This window comes from Prorops nasuta, unplaced genomic scaffold (assembly GCF_024137725.1).
Source record: "Prorops nasuta isolate Cenicafe-Biocafe unplaced genomic scaffold, Cenicafe_Pnas_1.2 PNAS00004, whole genome shotgun sequence".
NCBI lineage: Eukaryota > Metazoa > Arthropoda > Insecta > Hymenoptera > Bethylidae > Prorops > Prorops nasuta.
Genome location: NW_027116801.1, coordinates 9,849,535 through 9,869,879, shown reverse-complemented (window position 1 = coordinate 9,869,879; position 20,345 = coordinate 9,849,535). Strand labels below are relative to the sequence as shown.

Sequence of the window (20,345 nt, the reverse complement as noted above, 5' to 3'; positions counted from 1 at the left end):
AGGTTTGTCACACTCTGGAGAATTATTCATAGATTTTGGACTGACAGCCATGTAGCAGAGGACACCTTTGTCAGGAATTTTTCTGAAAGCTATATAAGCACATCCATCTGGCGTTTGTCTGGATACTATTGGTTCAACTGGACCGGATTTTGGCAAGTCCCGACATTTTTCACTGAAACAATTAGCCATGGCCTCGGCCAATGGAGAAATATCGCCGTCAGGTGGTGACCTGAGGAAAATACCGTGCAATCTTCCACCACGAACCATTATTTTCAATAATTGAATGTAATCGTTTCGATTTTTGGCATCCTCTATTGTATCATCCGGGATTCCGCCAAGTCTTCTGGCCCATTCGACGACTCTCACACGATCTGAATGATAAATATATTACGAAAAAAAACTGAATACTCACATAGAAAATTCCTTTGATAAATGCCAATTACCGTACGGTGAATTAAATCTAAAAATTCGCATAGCGATTTCCTCCAATGCTTCTTTGAATTCTGTGTTAAAGACCTTTGTCATTTTTCTAAATTTTTCTTTAATATATTTCAATCGAAAGGCGTAATTATTTAATTCAACAAAGGTTACGTAAAACTAGAGGAAAACTTGTAAAAAAAAAAAACAAAAGATGGATGAAATGGATATTGGTTTCTTTGGTGAGGTTAAAATTTCCAATAAGTTGGAAATAATCAATAGTGTTGTGTATGTATGGTGATCCAGTGAAAATCGCATTATTATTTTCAATACTTTTGATATACAATAATAATAATTATTATTATTAATTAGGTACAGGAACACTTTATCATTCGTGGTATTAATTAATGATAATTAATTACGTACAATAAAAAATATTTAGTCTCAGTGCGTTGCCTCGAACAAAATCTTGTAAAGAGTTTTCTTGGAGCATCGACAGTTAAATTAATTTAATAAATTGAAAACATTATCTAAAAAGCCAACGACTGGATTGCAACCAAATATCAATAAGGCTCAGTCGAGAATAAGTCTAAAATACAATAAGCTTACATTGCCATGCAATGTAAATAGTAAAGTTGTCCACGATATAATTCCTGGCTTCCGCAATAAGGGCTAAAAATTCTTTTTACATAACTAAAAAATCTTCGACGCATTAGCTATTTCTTCTTTTTATGGAATGATAAAATAACAAAAAATAACTTGACAAACAAAAAAATCGACTATTACGTGATCACTCGAGACTGGACCCTCTCGATCGTTAATTTAAGAGAATTTCTTAGGCTTATCTCGATCTTACAGCACTAAAAAGGCACAATTTTCCGCACCTGATGAAAGATTACAGTCTAAGCGCTAATGATCTTTCTTCAAATTTTTTCTTCTTGTAAAACGCCTTGCTCAGGTAGCCAGCCGCTATATTTTAGTACATAATCACGTATGTACGAACGAGTCTATCTTACAAACGTCAAAACGAATTTGACTTTCTCTCGCAATATCTTTCTTAACGTGTATATACAGTGTGCATCAGAGAGTCGTGTCAAAAATTTAAGGAATTGTTGAGGAGGTCATTTTTAGCAACTTCTATTAATAAAAAATTAGTATCCCTAGGCTTTTGTTAAAATTCTACCGCAGTTTACTTAAAAACAATGATAAATAAAAAATACGGATCCAGCATTCGCTTTACCGTACTCGTTAGTTGATTTTTCATAAATATTCGAAAATGCTGAAGTTCTCATCATCATCTCTGATTTTTGGAAATTCGGAGTTCAAAGATTTTTGAAAACCCTAAGAATTTCCGATTTTTAGCCGAAAACAAAAACCACCTAGATTATATAATGTATTATATTATGGGCTTGTGAAAAATTATTTACAAAATAGATTCTGGCTACACGTATGTCAACGGGGAAACAATTCGAAAGCTACGAGTATTTACAGATATAAATTTGCCAATTTTACACTTTTAAGGCAATAGCTCAATTTTTTATTTAATCATTTTTTTTTTCAAGAAAAAAATGAAATTTTTTAAAAAACTCTATTTGGTATTTAAAAAAAATTGAACTATTTACATTAAAAGAACATATCGCGGCGAACCATAAGAACTCATAAATTTTTAAGTCGATCTCCGAAAAACGCTGCATTTTTAGAATAGGTTTCCGATTTGTAGGATCAGTAAAAAAGATTTTTCTTAACAATTAGTTTATATTAAAATGCTCATCGAAATCCTGTCCTCCGCGTTTATCAGACTTATACCTTTTGGCGTTTTTTAAAGCTTATGCAAAGTCTCCGGTGTACGGAGTACCAATCGAGACGGAAGAAGACTTCATCGCGAGAATAATTGTCGCGTTCGATGAGGTCTGAGATCAGCTGAGGATTTTTGACAGAGTGCGAGGCTCTATTATTCTTCGCTACGAAGCGTGCTTGTCTGTCCGAGGCAGACAATTCGAACATCTGCCTTTAACAATCAAGCAAAAAATATAGTCAACAGTGTGGTGTAGTGTAGTGTGTGTGTATGTGTTTGCGCGCGTAGGAAGTGTCCCTCTCCCCGATGTCACGAGCTCTGCTTTATAACCGGGTTGGAGAAAGGTGAAGGGTTTTAACTGATAAAACCTCAGTATAACCTTAGGTCTCAAACGTCGGTCGCCTAAGGTGCTTCGACAATTTTCCGTTTTATACGAAATTTTCTTCCGCCCTGCAACAGCGTCAAAAAAAAAAAAAAATTAAAAGCTCAAATTTAAACGTCACCTGTGATTTGTATAGGTGTCGTGATATCTATCAAAAAGTTCCCCTTTAAGAAAAATGCCAGATTTCTGGTAGTCTTTAATATGTTCCTATCATAACAAAATATTTTCTCTTTCTAATAATTTAATTTCGGTAGAATTTTAACGAAGACACAGAACTTAATGTCTACTAAAAAAAAAAAATTATTGGAAATGACCTTCTGGGCGCCTTAAATTTTTAACCTGGGTCCTCGATACACTTTGTATATTCATATGAATATATATTTATTCATTTATTTATATAAATATTATATTACGCGCATTATATAATCATGTATTATAATACACGTAATAGAAGTTCTTAAAAGTAATTTGTAATATTTCATCTATGTAAATCTAGGGTCTACGTAGACCTTGTTAAGGCGTTCAACTATGCGGACTTTTGTACAGTCGATTGGAAAACTATGGGAAGTCTTCAAGATGAAAAATGTTCGTAATTTACATGACAAACGTTTCCGCGGCTTGGATAAAATCAAACCGGCCCCGTCTAGCTTTCCGTATTTAACAAGTTTCATGAAACACGATCTCTCTTAATGTACAATTATTTATCAGCTTTGTCGCAGTTTAGAAAAAATCAAACTCCGATCAGCCGAGTCTTTATCTTAAAAAGATCTTGTGAAAAATGTTATTACGATTATTTACAAATGACGATTCATGCTTGATTTTTCCTTGGGAAGCAACTGTGAAACTCATTGAACACAATAAAACAGGATTGTCTCTGTTATACATTTTTATAACATGTAGAGCTTTAAATAAGGATTTGAAGATACGTAAAAACGTTTATAATTGAAAAATACATGAAAAACGTGAAAGAATTTTCTCCTTTTAAAAGGGAAGACCAACTTTAAGTAGGAGGACGCTTGAACTATAAAGCTATCCAAAAAGAACTGTTGAAGACAACAGAACCCAAACATTCGATGAGGTAATGCCCAAATGGCTTCGTGAAACGTTTCAGCCTTTGAACGTAAACTTTACAATAATCGATGTTCAATATCAGAGCATTAGTAATTCGTTTATAAATTCGAATCCGTTTTCTCAGTCTGCTATTCTAGCGCTTTTACTTGCGCCATTACTTTTCCTTCCCACAGTGGTAGAACTTCTGCATCGTCCGTTATCTCTTCTTGAATCACTCTCATATCCAAGTCTTCGCACTCAGTTTTGAAGAAATACCTACAATAAAAAAATACTTTTTACAATGAACTAACGAAATACAAACTAGCAAAAGTCATTTAGACTAAACTGGTGTTATCAACCTACCGATAGCTGCCTTTTTTAGGGAGGTATTCCTTAAATTGCTTCAAGGTGATGTTGTGACCAGGGATTTTAGTCCTGTAAGGAAATTGCTCGTCGCAAAAGCTGAACACAACAGTGGTGAAACTCCCAGCGTCCTGTTTACTCTTTCTTAAGGTGGATTGATTAGATTGGGCACACGATTGACTTTGCATCATAGGCTCGTACGTTTGCTTAGATACGTTCGGATATCGTTGTTTGCTACCCTTCGTTCGTTCCTCTTCCATCAATCTTCTCCTAGCCTCTTCCAACTGCGTGGCCTATGAACAAAAATAATTATTTTTAGTACAATCAAGTCGTTAATTCGTGTACATGCAATTATTAAGCTGTTAATAAATTTCTTCTAACCGTATGCGGTTGAGGCAACGGAGGCATGCCAGGGTCGGCCACAAACGGTTGTGCTGGAACTCCCCAGGTTTCCCTACTGGTTCTTTCCAGAGAACCACTTCGCGAACTATATTTTTTCCCATGACGACTGTGCTTCGAGTCTGCCTTCTTGTCACTTTCCTTCAGCCAAGACAAAAGCCGACTGTCCTTGCTCATATTCAAAGGAGGTACATCGCTCACAACGCTCACTCCGCTATCAGTCAATTCTGTCATTGATTTCTTCGTTGCTGCTGATCTTCGTGTCATATCTGATCGACGGAAACGTTGATCGTGGCCTGTTGGAGAACAATCTTGTATAATAAAGCTACTACACTGGGTCTTAAATGATAGAAGAAAAGTTGCAATAGTGTGCATACCTTGCAGATAAAGATCTTGCTTGTGGAGGGAATCGGCATAATCGGATGGTACGGATTTCGATTTAGGCAAGTGAGAACCTAACGAACTCATGGAGCCAGCTCCAATAAGATCGCTGCCCTCGGGGAAATCGTGAATGTTTCCACTGTCAGCCGAGAACGTAGAGAAAACGTCCTTCTCCTTTCGTTGCTTGTAGGTCCTCGGATAATTATGGGCGAGAAGCCTTCTGTCTGGTGAGTGTGGCCTTGGACTGGATAATCCAGGCGATCTGGAAGGTGTCAGATCGGACCAAACTCTTGAAACGTGCTGGTCTAGAATCGCTTGGTCGCTGTCCTCCTCGACGAGAAGTTTTTCCCTCAATGCATCTGCTAAAGCGTTCGGTGGCCCACTGAGACATTCCAGAGGTGCGTCAATACTGCTTACGTCACTTATCTGCAAATGCCTATCGAGCTTCTCCTGCGTCTCTCGCTCCCTCTTGACGTTTTCCAGTTTTTCGATCAACACTTGAGCGAATTTCTCCGGCTGCAGTGGCTGCGTAAGGTCGCGTGGCATGCGCTGCGTTCGAGGAATCACACTGTGATGAGACATTGGATCACGGTTTAGACTAGCGGACTCCTTGATCGCTCTACAGTGCTTCATATATTGCCTCTTGCTCCTCTGTCGACTTACGGATATCCCGTCGCTGCACAAGAAAAAATAACAAATGAGTTCCATTGATACCATTTGACACTATTTGATGTACTTCGAAAAATTTCACTAAGATTTTTATTGCGTTTATAAAGCAAATACTTACGCCTCCTGATGAACCCAAAACTATTTAATCGCGAGTACTCGGTAAAAGTGCAATTGCGTTAAAACTGTATGCTTGCTTTCAAATAATTTAAGTATAAAAAATAACTAGCCGACGAGAGAAGTAAATTCTATGAGAATGTAACAAAAAGAAATGAATTTTTCTGCCAATTATAATTATAGCGCGAGCAGCAAACGTATAAGCCTATGTATGAAAGGAGAATATATTTATGTGCTCAAAAATGTTATGTCCTATAGAGCCATTCACAAAAATACTTACACTGACGAATCGGTGAGTGATATATTATCCGATTCAGTTCTCGCGTCGCTGCTTAAGCTTTGAAGTTCTGAATCCTGTCTGGATACTGGATTGTAGGAGGAATATTGTGCGTGCAATCTGGGCGCAAGCACATGATACGGACTAGCTCCATGTTGTAAGTAAACGCTACAAACGTCACGCAAAACACCAAACAAACAGAAAAAGAACGAAAAGAAAATTAAAATCAAGACAAACAAAAATGGTAGAAGAGGAATTTTCGTGTGAAAAGTAAACAGTGCTATTTATCGCATAAATAATTAACTACGTTTGCGAAATATAGAAAATTCGTAATAAAAAATAGCACACTCAATTAATGCATTAAGCTCTAAAGAATGATTAAGCATTCGCTGTAAAACGGGTTTCGACATACTAAGGCATAGAAATATGAATAAGATAATAAGAGGTAAGAAAATATTAATAATTACCCAGCATAAGCTTCTGGTTTTGGGCGAAGGTCTAACGCTCTGGTGTTTTGTGTGGCTATAAGAACATCTTTGGTCAGTCTTAGCTCGCTCCTCGATTCTGCAGGTGTTTCATTGGCCGAATGTGCACTATGACCAGAACTAACAAATTCGCTATCTTCATGTACAGTAGGCAGTAAGCTAGGCCCGCAGGAAATAGAAATTTCTCTGCATGATTTTGAACTTGGACAGCCACCCAACTCTGGATTCTGACAGGATTGAACATACTGTAGATACATATCAGAACGAAGAAAGTTTGGATATGTGGTCTCATTGATAAGACGTTCCACTTCCAGCTGTGCAGCATCAAACACCTTCCTATCCGCTCTGCCCTCCTTAATTCTACGATTGGCTTCTTTACGAACATCTTCTGGTATAGCTAACTGATATTTAACAATGAACTTTCTGTAGATAAGCTTTGCCAAATGGGGTATGCTTTGAGGATCTTTATGTTCCCTGAGACCTTCGCAGGCAAACCAAAAGTTAAGAGGATTTGCGTGCGATATTCCTTCCTGATCCAGGTATTTTGTAAACAATTGCAGTCCCTCTGGATCCTGCAACAACGAATGCAGGTTCCTAGCCCAGCGTAGACATGCTGGTGAATTGTCACTCTCCATGGTAGTAGATCCACAGCAACCTTCTGGCTCAAATCCCAAAGGAGCTGATACATCGCCAGCACAAGTAGTGTTTGATGCAGCAAGAGAAGAACGTCTGGGTGTCAGAGCTGGACTCTGTGGACGGAACCTGCTGACATGACCACCTGTTTCCTCTCCTGAAATAAATCAAATGTAAATAAATCAATAAGTAAAAAATACAGAAATTTTTGTATATACTTATAAAAAATAATAGAATCTCCCTTACCAGGTACTGGTGGTCTTGGAGAGTTTTCATTGAAGCATCTTGCTTCGTTCTGCCGATATCCACTCATCCTATCTATCTTGGTTACCGCTCACTACTTTGTTATCTATATTAAATTTTGGTCCACGGCGCCTCTTAGTGGACATGGTTAGTCCAAACCTGAAATCAGAATAACCATAACTTATAATAAATAATTTATTTGGTAAAGTCATATGACAAATTTAAATAAAAAAATAGTATACTATAGCAAAAAAAACTATGGTACATTATTGTCATCTGTAGTCATTGAGAAATAAAATCAATTATTAATATAGTTTATAAGTATGATTGTAAATCTTTAATATTCAGAAATTTATTGATTAGAGAAATTATCTCTCTCTCTCTCTCTCTTGCATAGCAAAAAGAGCCTGGAGTCAAAGCTTTCGAACAAAGACTTCAGCCCAGGTTGCTGGATCGATCGAGCTCTGTGGTGAGTCATATCCCAATTACGCTCTTAAGAGAGTTTTTTCTATTCTACAGAATGGACTAAGGGTGGGGTTCGTCTGAAAAAGCATATAGCAGAATCTGGTAGCCTGCGCATCGATAGATTTCTTTCTGTATATCCCTACCACACTGCGCACAAAAGTCTTTGTGTAGTATTGATCGACAAAAATTATTATGTATACCATTGTGTGCTGTAGTCAATCCCAAAAACATCTTCACATATAGGAAAGCAAATTTGCTATTGATTGAAGTATAAATTTGACAGGCTGGAAATATCTTAATAGCTTTATGAAAGTAGTAGTAAGGTAGCTTTAAAAAAGAAAGGCTCAAAAAAACCCTCCCAAAAAGGGCCCTTTGTTATGATGATCTATAGAAATATGTTTTCATATAGCATGAAATTGCTCTTTTAAAAATTTTACTGAAAATTCAAATAAGTGGCCATGTACTTTTCATAATATTGTTTTAACAAAATATATTTCTGCATGAAGACAATAAACTTAGAAGCTATTTTAAGTTCAAAACATAAAATATATATTCAGTATCACAAATATATTGGACAATGACTATCAACATAAAAATATATTCACCTAAAATCAAATATTTTGTAATTGGAACAGTATTGGTAGTAAAATTATTGTCTACAACTTTTTTAAAATAACAAATATATTAAAGATTGTAATAAAACTAATCTAATTTTTATCAAAAGAAATTAACATCTAAAAATAATTATCATTTAAAACAATAATGCTAAACAATTGTAAAATAATTTATAGAACTAAGGTAATTTGATCCAAGAGCTCATGGCAAGGTAAAATATGAAATGAAAAGCTGTCATATTGAATTATCTCACCCCACCGCACTCTTACCTGAGTTGGGAGATGAAGAGAAATGTACATACCATTTTGACGGCTACTTTCAGCAGCTCAATGTAGAGTCTATTTAAAGTTTGAATAGATCTATTATAGACTTGATGACCTTATGAGCCCTGTATAAATTTACCACAAGCACTTAAATTTCTATACCCACAGGATAGATACAACTGACGATACCATCGATAGCACGTCCCAGAATGAACTGAGCTAAGGCTGCGTCCTGGCCAGGACTGACGCTTATAGAAGGGTGGAGTAGGGATGGTTTATAAATCTTAACAGGCCAAAGGGTGCGCAGGCTATACCAAGCACAATACACAATATTATTTGATTATATGCTATTGAAACTGAGAAACCAGTTACCTTCAGTCATAATTAAAATACAGAATTTATCCTTTAGCCACATCACTTTATAAACAGTAAACTGAGCTACGCATTCAGAACCTTCAGTTATTTGATAATAAAAATTAACAAGTAATGTTAATATATTATTTTGTATTTACCTGACAACTCTATATAGCTGTCAATCACCAAATACAATTAATTTGCAATCAACTTGCATGAAAATACGATTCTTTCTTAAAACCTTTAACCTACACTTTCTTTTATCAAAAAAGTATATTACACTTCTTAAATGGGAAATATTCATTGTTTTTATCTGTAATTGGAATGAACAAAACTCTTTATCACCACACATTGTTTAAATTAAGATTAAGAATTTAGATAAATAGAACTTTTTTACTTCTTTTAATGGATAACACTAAAACTTATGATTTTCAACTTGAGGTATTATTACAATAACGAATGTAGAACCATAAATTTCTTAAAAGAAATAGTTGAATACGAATTTCGGATTTCCCTGGCGCAGTGGCCGCAGTGTTCTATAGGTAAATCCAGAAACAACCGCAATCGCTCAGTGAGCGCTCATTGAGCAGTCGCATTTGATTGGTGCGATTCTAACTTATAACCAATCAGATGCGATTGCTCAGTAAGCAGCTGAATGAGCGGTCCTGTTTTGGATAACCCTAAGCTCCACGAAGCTCTTTTACTAAATTCTACAAACCATTTGGAGAGAAATTGTTGTACGTACATTATTTTGCTACCAATAAATTTTCTAACGTGCCTGTCATTGATTTAAGTGCTTCGAATAATTTTATTCGATCATATAGATAGGCCTATTTTGTTATTCTACCCCTTCTGTAGCATTCACACAAGAACCGTAAGTTATACGGGGCACACGATTTTAATGAAAAGTGCATACGGTGCAATCAAAAGAACATATCTAATTTTGTTTAATAACAGTAATAATTTAGGAAGAATCACAAGGTCTTAGTCAATATACAAAGATGTCAACTGCGAAGTTCCCGGTATGGTAAGCGTGAAAATAATAACTTTAATATGCAGCTTAAACGCCTGGATAAACTCCCCTATTTTATATTCCTTTAATGATGTCCGTCAGTGTAATTATTCGACCAACGTCACTGTAAGAAATAATTAAATGTCGGATGTGAAAAACTCTTGGCGTAGAAAAATATTAGGGTAGGTGCGCTTGGCAGTCAAGTAGTCTTTATGCTCGGAGATAAGCTTCATTAAATTCTAATCTTAAAAAGGTAATGTCCCCTTACTATTTGCCGTGCTAACTGAACAATAAACATTCGTAAATTAAATTATACCAGACATGACAAGTACGATTCAAAGAGTCATTGATTTATTTCAAAGCAAGATACAAGCAATTTACAGGAGATCCCAGATTTGGTAGAGCATCGTGTGCAACTAAGATTGCAGATATATAAAATGCAATAAAGTTCCACGAGATCAATTCAGCGTGAAAATTGAGATGGTCGAATAACTATGGAGCAGAATCGATTATCGTCGACCGATAAGCTGGAATTTTCAGTCGCGGTTCGGTTGATGGGAAGCAACCAGTGTCAATCCATTCCATCGACCACTGATTCTTGTAGGGTTAGGTGAGGGTGTGGGTATGGAGGTACGTAAGAACGTAAGGCTTTCCGTCGATATTGAGATTTGCCGGAGCATGAAAGGATGCGCCAAGAAGCGTAAGGAGAACGTCGTAATACGCGGCACATATCGCAATCTCGACATAAGCAAAACTCGTTGGGCGTTGAAGCATTCTCTCCAACCGGCTGTGAAGAAGCGTCCTAGCATTTCTAACTGGATGATATTAAAATGCACGGATCCATGCTTCTGAAGGAAGCCGAAGAATGCTATGGACGCACCACGGTCGATAAGACCAGCATTCGAGTATCTCCCCACAGTGTTCTTACCGCCATCGTTCGTATGAATGCCAAACCAGAGAGCTTCTCCCTCAACGATCTGATCCTTCCCATCGCGCGCGCAAAATACTATATATAATCCCCCCCCCCCCCCCCAACAACAACCCTTCGAGTCCCCGTTTGATAATCGGGATTTTTTCTTTACCGACTCAGTCCTCGAGAGAGGCTCCAGCCAACTTTTACTTTCTCTTCCATTTTTCATTTCCCCAAGGAAACGAAGATCTACACGCCACTTGTCTCATTCGATGTCCATTTATAGGTTATGTACAAGCTGTATTATGCCTTGTGGTGCGATAGACTAGTTCGCGGCGTCTGTCATATCCAGTCTTATCTTTATCGTTCCTTCAGACCAGAATTAAATGGATCTTAGAGTTATATTCAATAGGTTTAACCTTGTTCCACCGTGGTGATAAATGCAGTGGTAGTCCATAAAGAGAGTTTTGAAAAGTATCGAGTTTACAGTTTGCCATACGAGACGCTGACTTGGAGGAACGATCTGAAGGGACGGAAGACGGAAGCGGACAGGATGCATTAACTGGATATAATAAGTAGAGAGATGTGTTAAACAGAATTAGAGGGTAGATGGAAAAAGTAGAGCGCGTAACTCGCTCGGATAATTTGTTTGAGGCTGCATCGAGATGCGTTCGAAAAACGCAGAAATGAACAGAAGGAGTAGTTGTGAGGCTGAAGGTGAGGGGGGAGGAGGAGGGGGAAAAAAGAAGAGAAGGAAGGATGAAGGGAAAGAGAGAATACGAAGAGAAGAGGAGAGAGAGAGGGCAGTGGCCTGAAAAACTAGTAGCCCCATGTAAGAATGCCGCCTGGCAGCTCGCGCTTCGAGGCCTGGGCTCTCTCGGTGAGTCCTCGCGCGCGGTCATAGACCATAGATTGTTTTCGCGACTTCTCCCGTAGCATGCGAGAGATGGAGAGAGATGGCAGAGTCCGACGTGCCTGAGGACGATGCGCTCTTGCTTCGCTTTTGCCTCCTCCTCCTCCTCTGCTCGATGCAAGAAACTCAAGTACCGACAGATGAAGACGTTCCCATTTCGCTTCCGCGAGGCGCCATGAATTTTTAATTCTTCCTCCCCACTGCGAGCTACATCCTCTCCAATATCCCGCAACAAATTATCCAACTTAACCTAAGAAACCACCACCTTTGACAAAAAAAAAACACACACACACGGACAATCGAGAGAGAAACCACCGCATGGTTCTCAGAAAGAAAAGTGTATTTTCAGGAAAAATAATGCGGAAGGGAGCAGATCGGAACGAAAGCTGGAAACTTTCACTAGTCATGATCGAAGAGAGATAACCTCGAGTTAGATATTAAAAAGAAAAGTGGTGTTTTTAGGGAATGCGTCGTTTGGGCGGCACGAGAAATACTTAAGGTTTTGATAAGATAATTTATAGTGGAAAGAGGTATAGTATCGGTTGTATAGAGAAGATAGGGATGACGATGGGAGGAGTAGGAGGAAGGTTTAAGTGTCATTTGGCATCCCTCGGTTAGAAAGTGAGCGTCTAAGCGGGGAATTCCTCGAATATTGCCGTCCATACATGTGGCGAGGAGTTTCTTTTAGCGGAGTCTTTCATAGTGCCGCACGGTTATCGTCCGGCCGATTAACGTTATTTGGAATAACAAGCCGCTTCTTGGCGTTCTTTCGGAGCAGGGAAAGGGAGGACGGGCGGTTTTGGTCCGGATGAGCCAAGCTCTCGGGCTCCTCTCGGTGTTTCGGACTTTGCGGAATCTTAAAGGGCGTCCGGTAATGCTCCTATCGGAGCTCCCCGACCACTTTTTATCGTCTCAGGTATTCGGTAACTGGGCCTAGCCAGGAGCCTTTTTATGCGTACTGCTGCTGACCATGGTCGCCGGACGCTCAAATCTTACGTCCCTCCCCCTTATTCTCTTCTCTCTCCTTTCGCGACCGGATCCGGGAGGCCATAACGCGAATCAGCCGCCTTCCTCAACGCTCCCTCGTACAGTTTCCGCCGTGAAATTAGATTGTAAGACCTCTCGAAATTTATCCGTACCTTCTCTCTCTCTCTCTCCCCCTGACCTATTTACCATATCCAATTCCAAATTTCACAGCTCAAGGCTATAAACTCTCATAACAAAACTCTTTAAAGACGCCGACGCTTTACTGATTTCCTTTAAGGAGACCAGCTCCATATAGTAAATCGATATCGTCGCTGTATCGACGTCGGAGTTTCTCGCTTAACGGCGCCATTAGGCCAATTAGCATAATAATAAGAAGCCATCCGATCAATCTTCCCAGTTGTTTCCAAGATTTTCCACGCAGCTATCCAACCCTCCCCCCTCCATCACTATTATATATATCGTATATTAATATAGCTACGGTGTTGAATTTCGAAAAATGCAGTGAATAGCGCCGCCAAGTGCACCCTATGGAGAATGGAAAATCTGTTGAATTCGCTGCGGTGAGTTGAGTTGAGCAGGAAAGGAAACGGATCTCTCTCTGGACGTTGAGTCCGTGGCGAGGAGAAAAAGAGAGTAGATGGTTGGTGGGGGGGGGGGGGGGGGGGACGTGTAGGAAGGGAGAGGAGGAGGAGGAGGGGGGGGGGAGACGCGGGAGCGAGCGAAGATGACGTTGAAGAGAGAGAAGGAGCAGACGGTTGGAGAGAGCGAGAAGGACGAAGGAGGAGAATCTGTGATGGAGCGAGAGGAGGAGGAGGAGAGGAGGGGAGGGGCAGGTAAACTGGAGGGAGTCTCGGCGCGATAGGCACCGTCGAGTCGAGGTGAGGTGAGGTTAGGTGAGACGAGTGTAGGAGGGCGAAGAGAGGTAGGGGGAGGGGGGAGGGCAGAAGCGGATAAAAAGAGAGACGGAAGACGTAGGCCTCGGCGGCTGGCGGCACCGCTTGATGTACGCCGGGTCCGTAATTACAGGTTTTCGGAACGCCTCGCTCGGCCGAGCCACGCTGTTCGAGAGTCGGGGCCCTTCCCTCGGCACCCGATCTACCGGGTGTTCCGCCAAGTACCTTCCCAACATTTTCACCATTTCTTACTCTTGCGACCAAACTGTACTCATTTTTCTGTCGCAACCTTCGACCCACATTCCTCGCATTATCATGCACTGTACTCTCTATAATTATTCTTTAATAAAAATCTAAAAATAACTCGTTAGTTTTTTGTAATTGAATAATAACGCTTATTAGAAACTACTCGGATTGACCTCGAGACTATGAATCGAGAAACGTTGAATGAAACGTTGGTTTTATCGAGTTTTTCATAGTATTAGTGTTGGAATAGAAGGTTTTGTTACAAGTAGGAAAATGTAATTATCGTACGGATTGTAAATTCGTTGCATGGGTGATTTTGTAAGTGGATGTCGAGTATTTCGAGATGTAAATTTGGGAGAAACGTAGTAGTCGTTGGGTTAGAATGTTTTACGGATGGAATTGCGTAGCTCTAGGACAATTTGTGCCCGAGGCACGCGGGAGACACCCTATACACGGTGGACAAGGTTTTATGAATACAGCGGAGGAAGAAGAAGAAGAAGAAGGGGCCTGAGCTTACGCTCCTTGAGCGCTGGGCCACGATGATGGATGGACGAAAATACGATTAAGGGGTATCTAAGACGCCGTATGGAGGCCCAGTGGTACCGAAAAGCCGAAAGCCTCTAACGGGTGTCTATGAAATACTCATCTACCAAAAACACCTCAAAATCTTCAAGAATCTTGATCGACTCTCCAGCAGCAAACGTAAGAAAATAAAATCTTCCTTCTTCGACCTCGAAGAAGCCTCTGTACACGGATCAACGTGTACTTCGACAATCCGATACGAAACGACGTAACTGTGTAAACGAGGAATTCGTTGCTTACGTCACTCCAAAGAGGAAACGTCCGTAAAGTTATATGGGATTTTTCAAGAGAACGTTAATCTCAATTGGAGCATTGGATGGTCGGAAGGGAGGGTGTATTTTTAAGACGTCCGCCGAGGAATTTATGCAAGGATTTTTCACTGGTAAATTACGACGTATACCCAAGAGAGGATGGAGGCTGTAACGGGAAGAGAGAAAGAGAGTGCGGAGGATGAAAAATGAAAAGCATGAAACGAGCCGACCTACAGACCCGTAGCTCGCGGAAGGACAAGCGTTCTAAGAAAGGTCCACAAGAATCTCAGGTAAGAGCAGTAACAAGACTCGAGGATTTTCCTTTTCCCTTCAACGAATGGACATCGACACCTTCCGAGCAAACCACGCCAGACGATCAAGATGATAGCGACCAGGACGTGTTATTACGTGTTTTCCTTTGTCCCTCTCCCTTTTACCTCTTTGTACTTCACCGACTAACCTTCTCCCTCCCTCCCCCCCCCCCCCCCACCCCACCCCACCTACCCTCTTTTCCTTCCTCATCTTACAACAACCTTAACTCTTAAATCCCGCAATGTCCACAGGGACCTTTAACTCGGAAACGTAAAACATTTCCCAATCTACTCCAAAATGATTCCAGGAGAACGGACAACGATGCTCGAATCGAATGTTGAACGAGCGATAGCAGTATATCTAATGGTTGAATAGCATCGCTGTAAATATAGTTTCATCCAATCAGATTCATGGGTTGAAATTTTTCAAAAATTATCCCCAAGAATCAATTTGTTTTAATATTGAATGATAAAGGAATCTCGCAGAATTATTTTTAATCAATCGACGAGCGGGGTTCTGGGTTTGATAATGGGATCATTTCGAGAATGGATGAATTTTTTAATGGAGATTGACGAGTTTCGTTGTAGCTGGCAGGCGTTTGGCTATCTCCGAATCGAAGCGATTTTTTTCTTCGGATTTTCAGATGTCAGAGATCCGAGCGTCGCAGTTTGCCGCACGATCGGTCAAAGCTGTCTCGCCTCCCCCCCCCCCCCCCTCCCCCCTCTCTACAGCTTGGTCTGTTCTTTTTAGGCAGGACAACGCAAGATAAAGACGACAGAGTGCAACAGCGTGTAATTATATAGCACTGTGCTAAGTTCCACTTCATCATTTCGGATTGAACCGCCACACCTCCTCTTCCCGTCTTTCGCTTCGCACTTGAGCGTATCGATCACTTCTTCAGGAAGTTTCTACACACTCGTATCGTGTTCACGAAATGGTTGCTACATACGAGTGTAGACCTATATAGCGGGCCAAACAAACTCGAAGATTCCCGAACGTAACATTTTCATTATACCGAATCTGGAAATTCCTTTCTTGCAATCCATCGATTTTCATGATTTCGTTTATCATTGTGAGCATTTACATGAATTTTTATCCAGGTAAAAATTCTTGTTTACAAAATGGTCACTGTTGAAACACTCGAGACATCTCGAGCTGGACAAGAGAATATAAATATCTTTACAGCTTTAAACTTATACTTTTATATAATCACAAAGGCAACAATGAATGTTTATTCCAACTCTAGTGTGTCTTAAGTACTTAGCCTGTATTCAGGTGCTTATATGTACAGCGAAATAAACAAATGACGATTTCCAAACGCAAACTATAAATCGTATACAAAATTTATAAATTAATCTCTCGCAGTCCATCGCCTTTCATGGTTTCCTTTATTGTCAAGAGAAATTTGCATCGACTTATCGAGGTAAAAACAGCGTCCAAGGACAACCGCCCCGAAGTAAGACTGTTCGTCGAACGAACGGTAAGTGGTGTCGGTGTAAGAAGGGGTAAGAACTTTAGCTCTTTGATTTTGTAAGTCTCTTAAGGGCAGAATGGACGATGTTGGTGGCGAAGGAGGGGGGGGGGGGGGGGGGGGGGGTGGTAGGGAAGACGAGGACAGTAAGGTATAGTAGTGTACAAGGGAGAGCGATTATGCGTTTTCTTTTATCCGTTCGCTTGGCCGCACTTTTCATGTCCAAGCACTTCACGGACCTATCTCTCTTTTGTTCCCACTCGTTATTTGTCCCGTTTGCTTTCTAGTTGCCACGGTACTATTTCCAATAATCCCCCCTTCCCCCTCAAAATCCGCTTACCAGCCAAACTCGATGGAATCGTTTACGGGGAAATTCCGAGAGGGAAGGCTGCCTCTCGAGTTTGACGATAAATTACAATAAAACTATTATATATATATATATATAAATGGAAGGAGAGGGGAGTAAAAAGTTGATACGGCCCTGAGTAACGGCGGGTTCCTCAAACGAGGAAAGCATACACACACGGCTTCCATTCAGCTAACCCTTTCAATCCCCATCCTTCCTCATCTTTTTCATTTATTTCTTCGCGCTGGTCCCAACAACTCTCTCTTTCGCTTTTTGTCCCTTCTCGAAATTTGCGCAAACACGTGCGCACACATACGCGCGAGGAGAATGCACACGGAGGCCCCCCTCGTCGTCGTCCACATTCCCGTCGTTTAAACCGCGTTAATAATCGACTGTTTTTGGAGGAAATTAATTGTTTTTCAAGGATCGTCGCTCATTGGACGGATATGATCCAGGAAGAAACGAGTGTTTCCAATGGGAATACGTGGCGTGTGATATTTATTTAAAGAAATTTTCGGATGGTAAATACGAGGAGCGAGTGGTCGTGTGTCGGCTCGGTGCTTTTAAGGAGTGTTTACACCATGCAGATTTCCGTTCGTCCAGTGATAACGGTGTTATTTAAATAGTCCATTAAATTCGATACTCGCCATTGGCGAGCGTCCGCAGTTGGATCCCGAACTCAACCGAGTCTTTTGAGCTTTGAACGAACGGTAGGGTGGGAGGGGGGGGGGTGTGAGAGACGTAGTATAGGTGGAGGCACAAAGAAAGAGAGAGAGAGAGAGAGAGAGAGAGGAGAGAGGTGGGGCTTCTCGTTGTTTATTCTCATTTGTTAGTCAATGCGATACCATGTTGCAAGTTATGTCTAAAAGCATTCACCACTTTTATGAGAGCCCGCTCAACTCGTTTTCCCCCCATGGCTTTACTGTTACTTCTTTCTACTTGGTATTTCACCGAGATAACAACGTTCCCTCTAATAGCTCCGCTCTCACTTTAATCAAAATTTTCATCAAACGACTCGTGCTCTGGTTAAACAACAACAACAACAATAAGTGCGACAAAGTCGTGGAAAGCGAACGACTCGACCCAAGTCTGATGCAAGGTCGCGGAGGAGTCACCGATGACGAACCACTCTTGTGTATCGCTCGATTTCAAGTTTAACGCATCAACGCGCTGAGATAAGGAATTTCGCGAGATGTTGGAATAGAGAGAAAGGGCTGGGAGAGAGAGAGAGAGAGAGAGAGAGAGAGGAGGTTTCAAAAGGCAGAGATTAAAGGGCAAAATTAATGATGGATATTTAAATAGTCTTATCAGTCTTTCGACTGTCATCGGTCGCAAACAAAAACACGCTTGGCTCTTTTGAAGAGCCGCCAAAGAATGGCAGCCGAGTCGCTTCACTAATCCATTTGTAAAGCAGGAATTCCGGGACGGCGACGGATTTCCAGGCAGTTTGCCATTTAAAGCAAAAAGCTTACCGCTTAAATCCCCACTCACTCGTGTCGGAGAGCCGAGTAACGAATTTAATGGTCCATTTAAAGATTTTATATATTCCGGCGTCTATCGATATCCAACTTTGAGAAAATTTCTAGATGCACTAATAAAATCGTCGTAGTATAAAACAATAACAGTGAAAGACTACGAGAATTTTGATACAATATACAAATATAAACAAGACACACAGTAGAGTATAGGAAAGAAAAAAGATTGTTTACTTGGCCTTTTAATCGTGCCAGAGTCGAGTAACGAATTTAAAGGTCGAGTTAAACATGTTATGAATCGCAGCGTCCATCGGCTTCCAACCGAGAGAAAAAACATAGTAAATGCGCTATTAGAATCATCGCGTAGCAAGGGAATGATAATGGAAAGTATAGAGAGAGAGGGGCGGAAGTAAAAATATATGTAAGATAGAGAGAGGAGTAGCGAGCAGAGAGAAGATTGTGTGCTTGGTCTTTTAAAGCACCGACGATAGAGGAGACCGGTGAAAGAGCGGAAACAGTCAAAGGCGTGTCACACCGTTATCGCCAGATGACTTACGTAGTGGTATTATGCCGAGCGAGCTGCGAATCTTTCAAAGAAACTTCTAAAGGACCGCTCCTACCAGTTTTCTGATGGGAGGGGAAGAGAACCGGTGAAGGGCGGACGGAGGAGGGGGGGGGGGCGGGGGGTAGGTCAACGAAGCACAGGGACGAAGCCACTCGTACCAACACCCTGCTTCACTCCGCCTTCTTTATTAAATCTATCCCGCTACTTTCTTCTCCTCCTCTTCATCATCATCCACCCACGCTTTCCAAAACTAAACTTCAAAGATCAACCGATCCTGCCTGCCTGCCGAACCGTCGCGTTTCCACCGCAAGCTACATAAGCTGACGATTAATTTACCTCGCGTTCGATCCACCGAGAAGGAATATCGGAACATTGGGATAATTTAATTGCAGAGGCGAATCGTGAAAATTTGAATGATCTTATGAAAATTACACGTGCAATCAGCGAGCTAGAATTTTTAAATGCATAATTTTATCCCGATGGTAAATTATGATTTTCCATCCTTCTTTCTTTAGTATTGTTATACAGATACAGACACAGACACACACACACACACACTCTTTAACACTGCACTCTAGAGATTCCAATAGCAGTTGGAAGAGCGTAGAATTTTCATTACTGTAATGAGATCGCACCGTTGAATCAGTAGTCATAATGGGTTATTGTTTTTCGAGAGGGGTTCGTTGTTCTAATGGAAAAATTGTAATGGAAGTCTATAGAATTTAGAGGGCTGTTGGTGTGAAAGGGGGTAGAATGAGGGGGTGGGGGGAGGGGAGTAGGGTAAAGAAGGAGGTATCGCAATTAATGATCCATTCGGCTGAGGCGTAATTAGTGACTTGGTCTAATTTACTGCAATACCTCGAGGGGGCATCGCGTCGTCTCGATTCATTGACGCAGCAACGTGACTGAGACTGTTGCTCGGGCAAGGCGCGCGCGTTTCCTCCTCCCAATAATTTTTATATGCCTCCAAGGCGGTGATTTGCTTTAGCGCGCATCCTGTTTCGTCTTCCCCTACCATTTACAAACGCGCCGCCAACTCTTCCCCCAACAACGCACGGATCCAATCAAATTCCAATGCTCGAATTCAAGCAAAACACTCCAACGCGCGTTCCTCGTCGGTGGCTCGACTTTGCGAAGCCGTCGTCGTCCCGTCGAAATTAGTAAAAACAGCTAGAGTGAAATTCCTCGCGAGCCTCCACTCGTGTCTATCCGTGCCTACATATATATATAAACACAGCAATCTAGCGCTCCTACAGAGAGAGAGAGAGAGAGAGAGACGATCCTCCACTCTGACACCTGTTGTTCGCCCCGGCGAAATTTCACCAAAGATCCAATCGGCTTTGAAAACTTTGGAATTCTCGTGAAACGCCGAGTTTCGGGCAGCGCGGAGCTTTTCCCCGGTCCAATTCTCGCAGCAGGCGGAAAGTCGTAAATTGCCAAGCTCGTTAAATTCTCAAATTTCTTTACCACATCCTTG

At 40.9% G+C, this 20,345-nt stretch overlaps 1 protein-coding gene across 2 annotated transcripts in view; it reads right to left on the bottom strand.

Annotated features, from left to right (window-relative positions):
• Positions 1 to 718: 718 nt before the first annotated feature.
• The window catches only part of LOC136772810 (axin-like), a 42,913-nt gene continuing 23,286 nt past the window's right edge, over positions 719 to 20,345 (bottom strand). Inside the window, exons 2-8 of one of the 2 annotated variants that reach the window (XM_066725961.1) lie at positions 7,212 to 7,367; positions 6,315 to 7,122; positions 5,851 to 6,015; positions 4,784 to 5,463; positions 4,389 to 4,702; positions 4,008 to 4,300; positions 719 to 3,920 (exon numbers count right to left, since the gene is read on the bottom strand). In XM_066725961.1, the coding sequence (XP_066582058.1) occupies positions 3,794 to 3,920; positions 4,008 to 4,300; positions 4,389 to 4,702; positions 4,784 to 5,463; positions 5,851 to 6,015; positions 6,315 to 7,122; positions 7,212 to 7,278 (2,454 nt within the window). In that variant the 5' untranslated portion in view covers positions 7,279 to 7,367 and the 3' untranslated portion in view covers positions 719 to 3,793. The remainder of the gene's footprint in view (positions 3,921 to 4,007; positions 4,301 to 4,388; positions 4,703 to 4,783; positions 5,464 to 5,850; positions 6,016 to 6,314; positions 7,123 to 7,211; positions 7,368 to 20,345) is intronic. The other variant, XM_066725962.1, reaches the window with a different exon arrangement.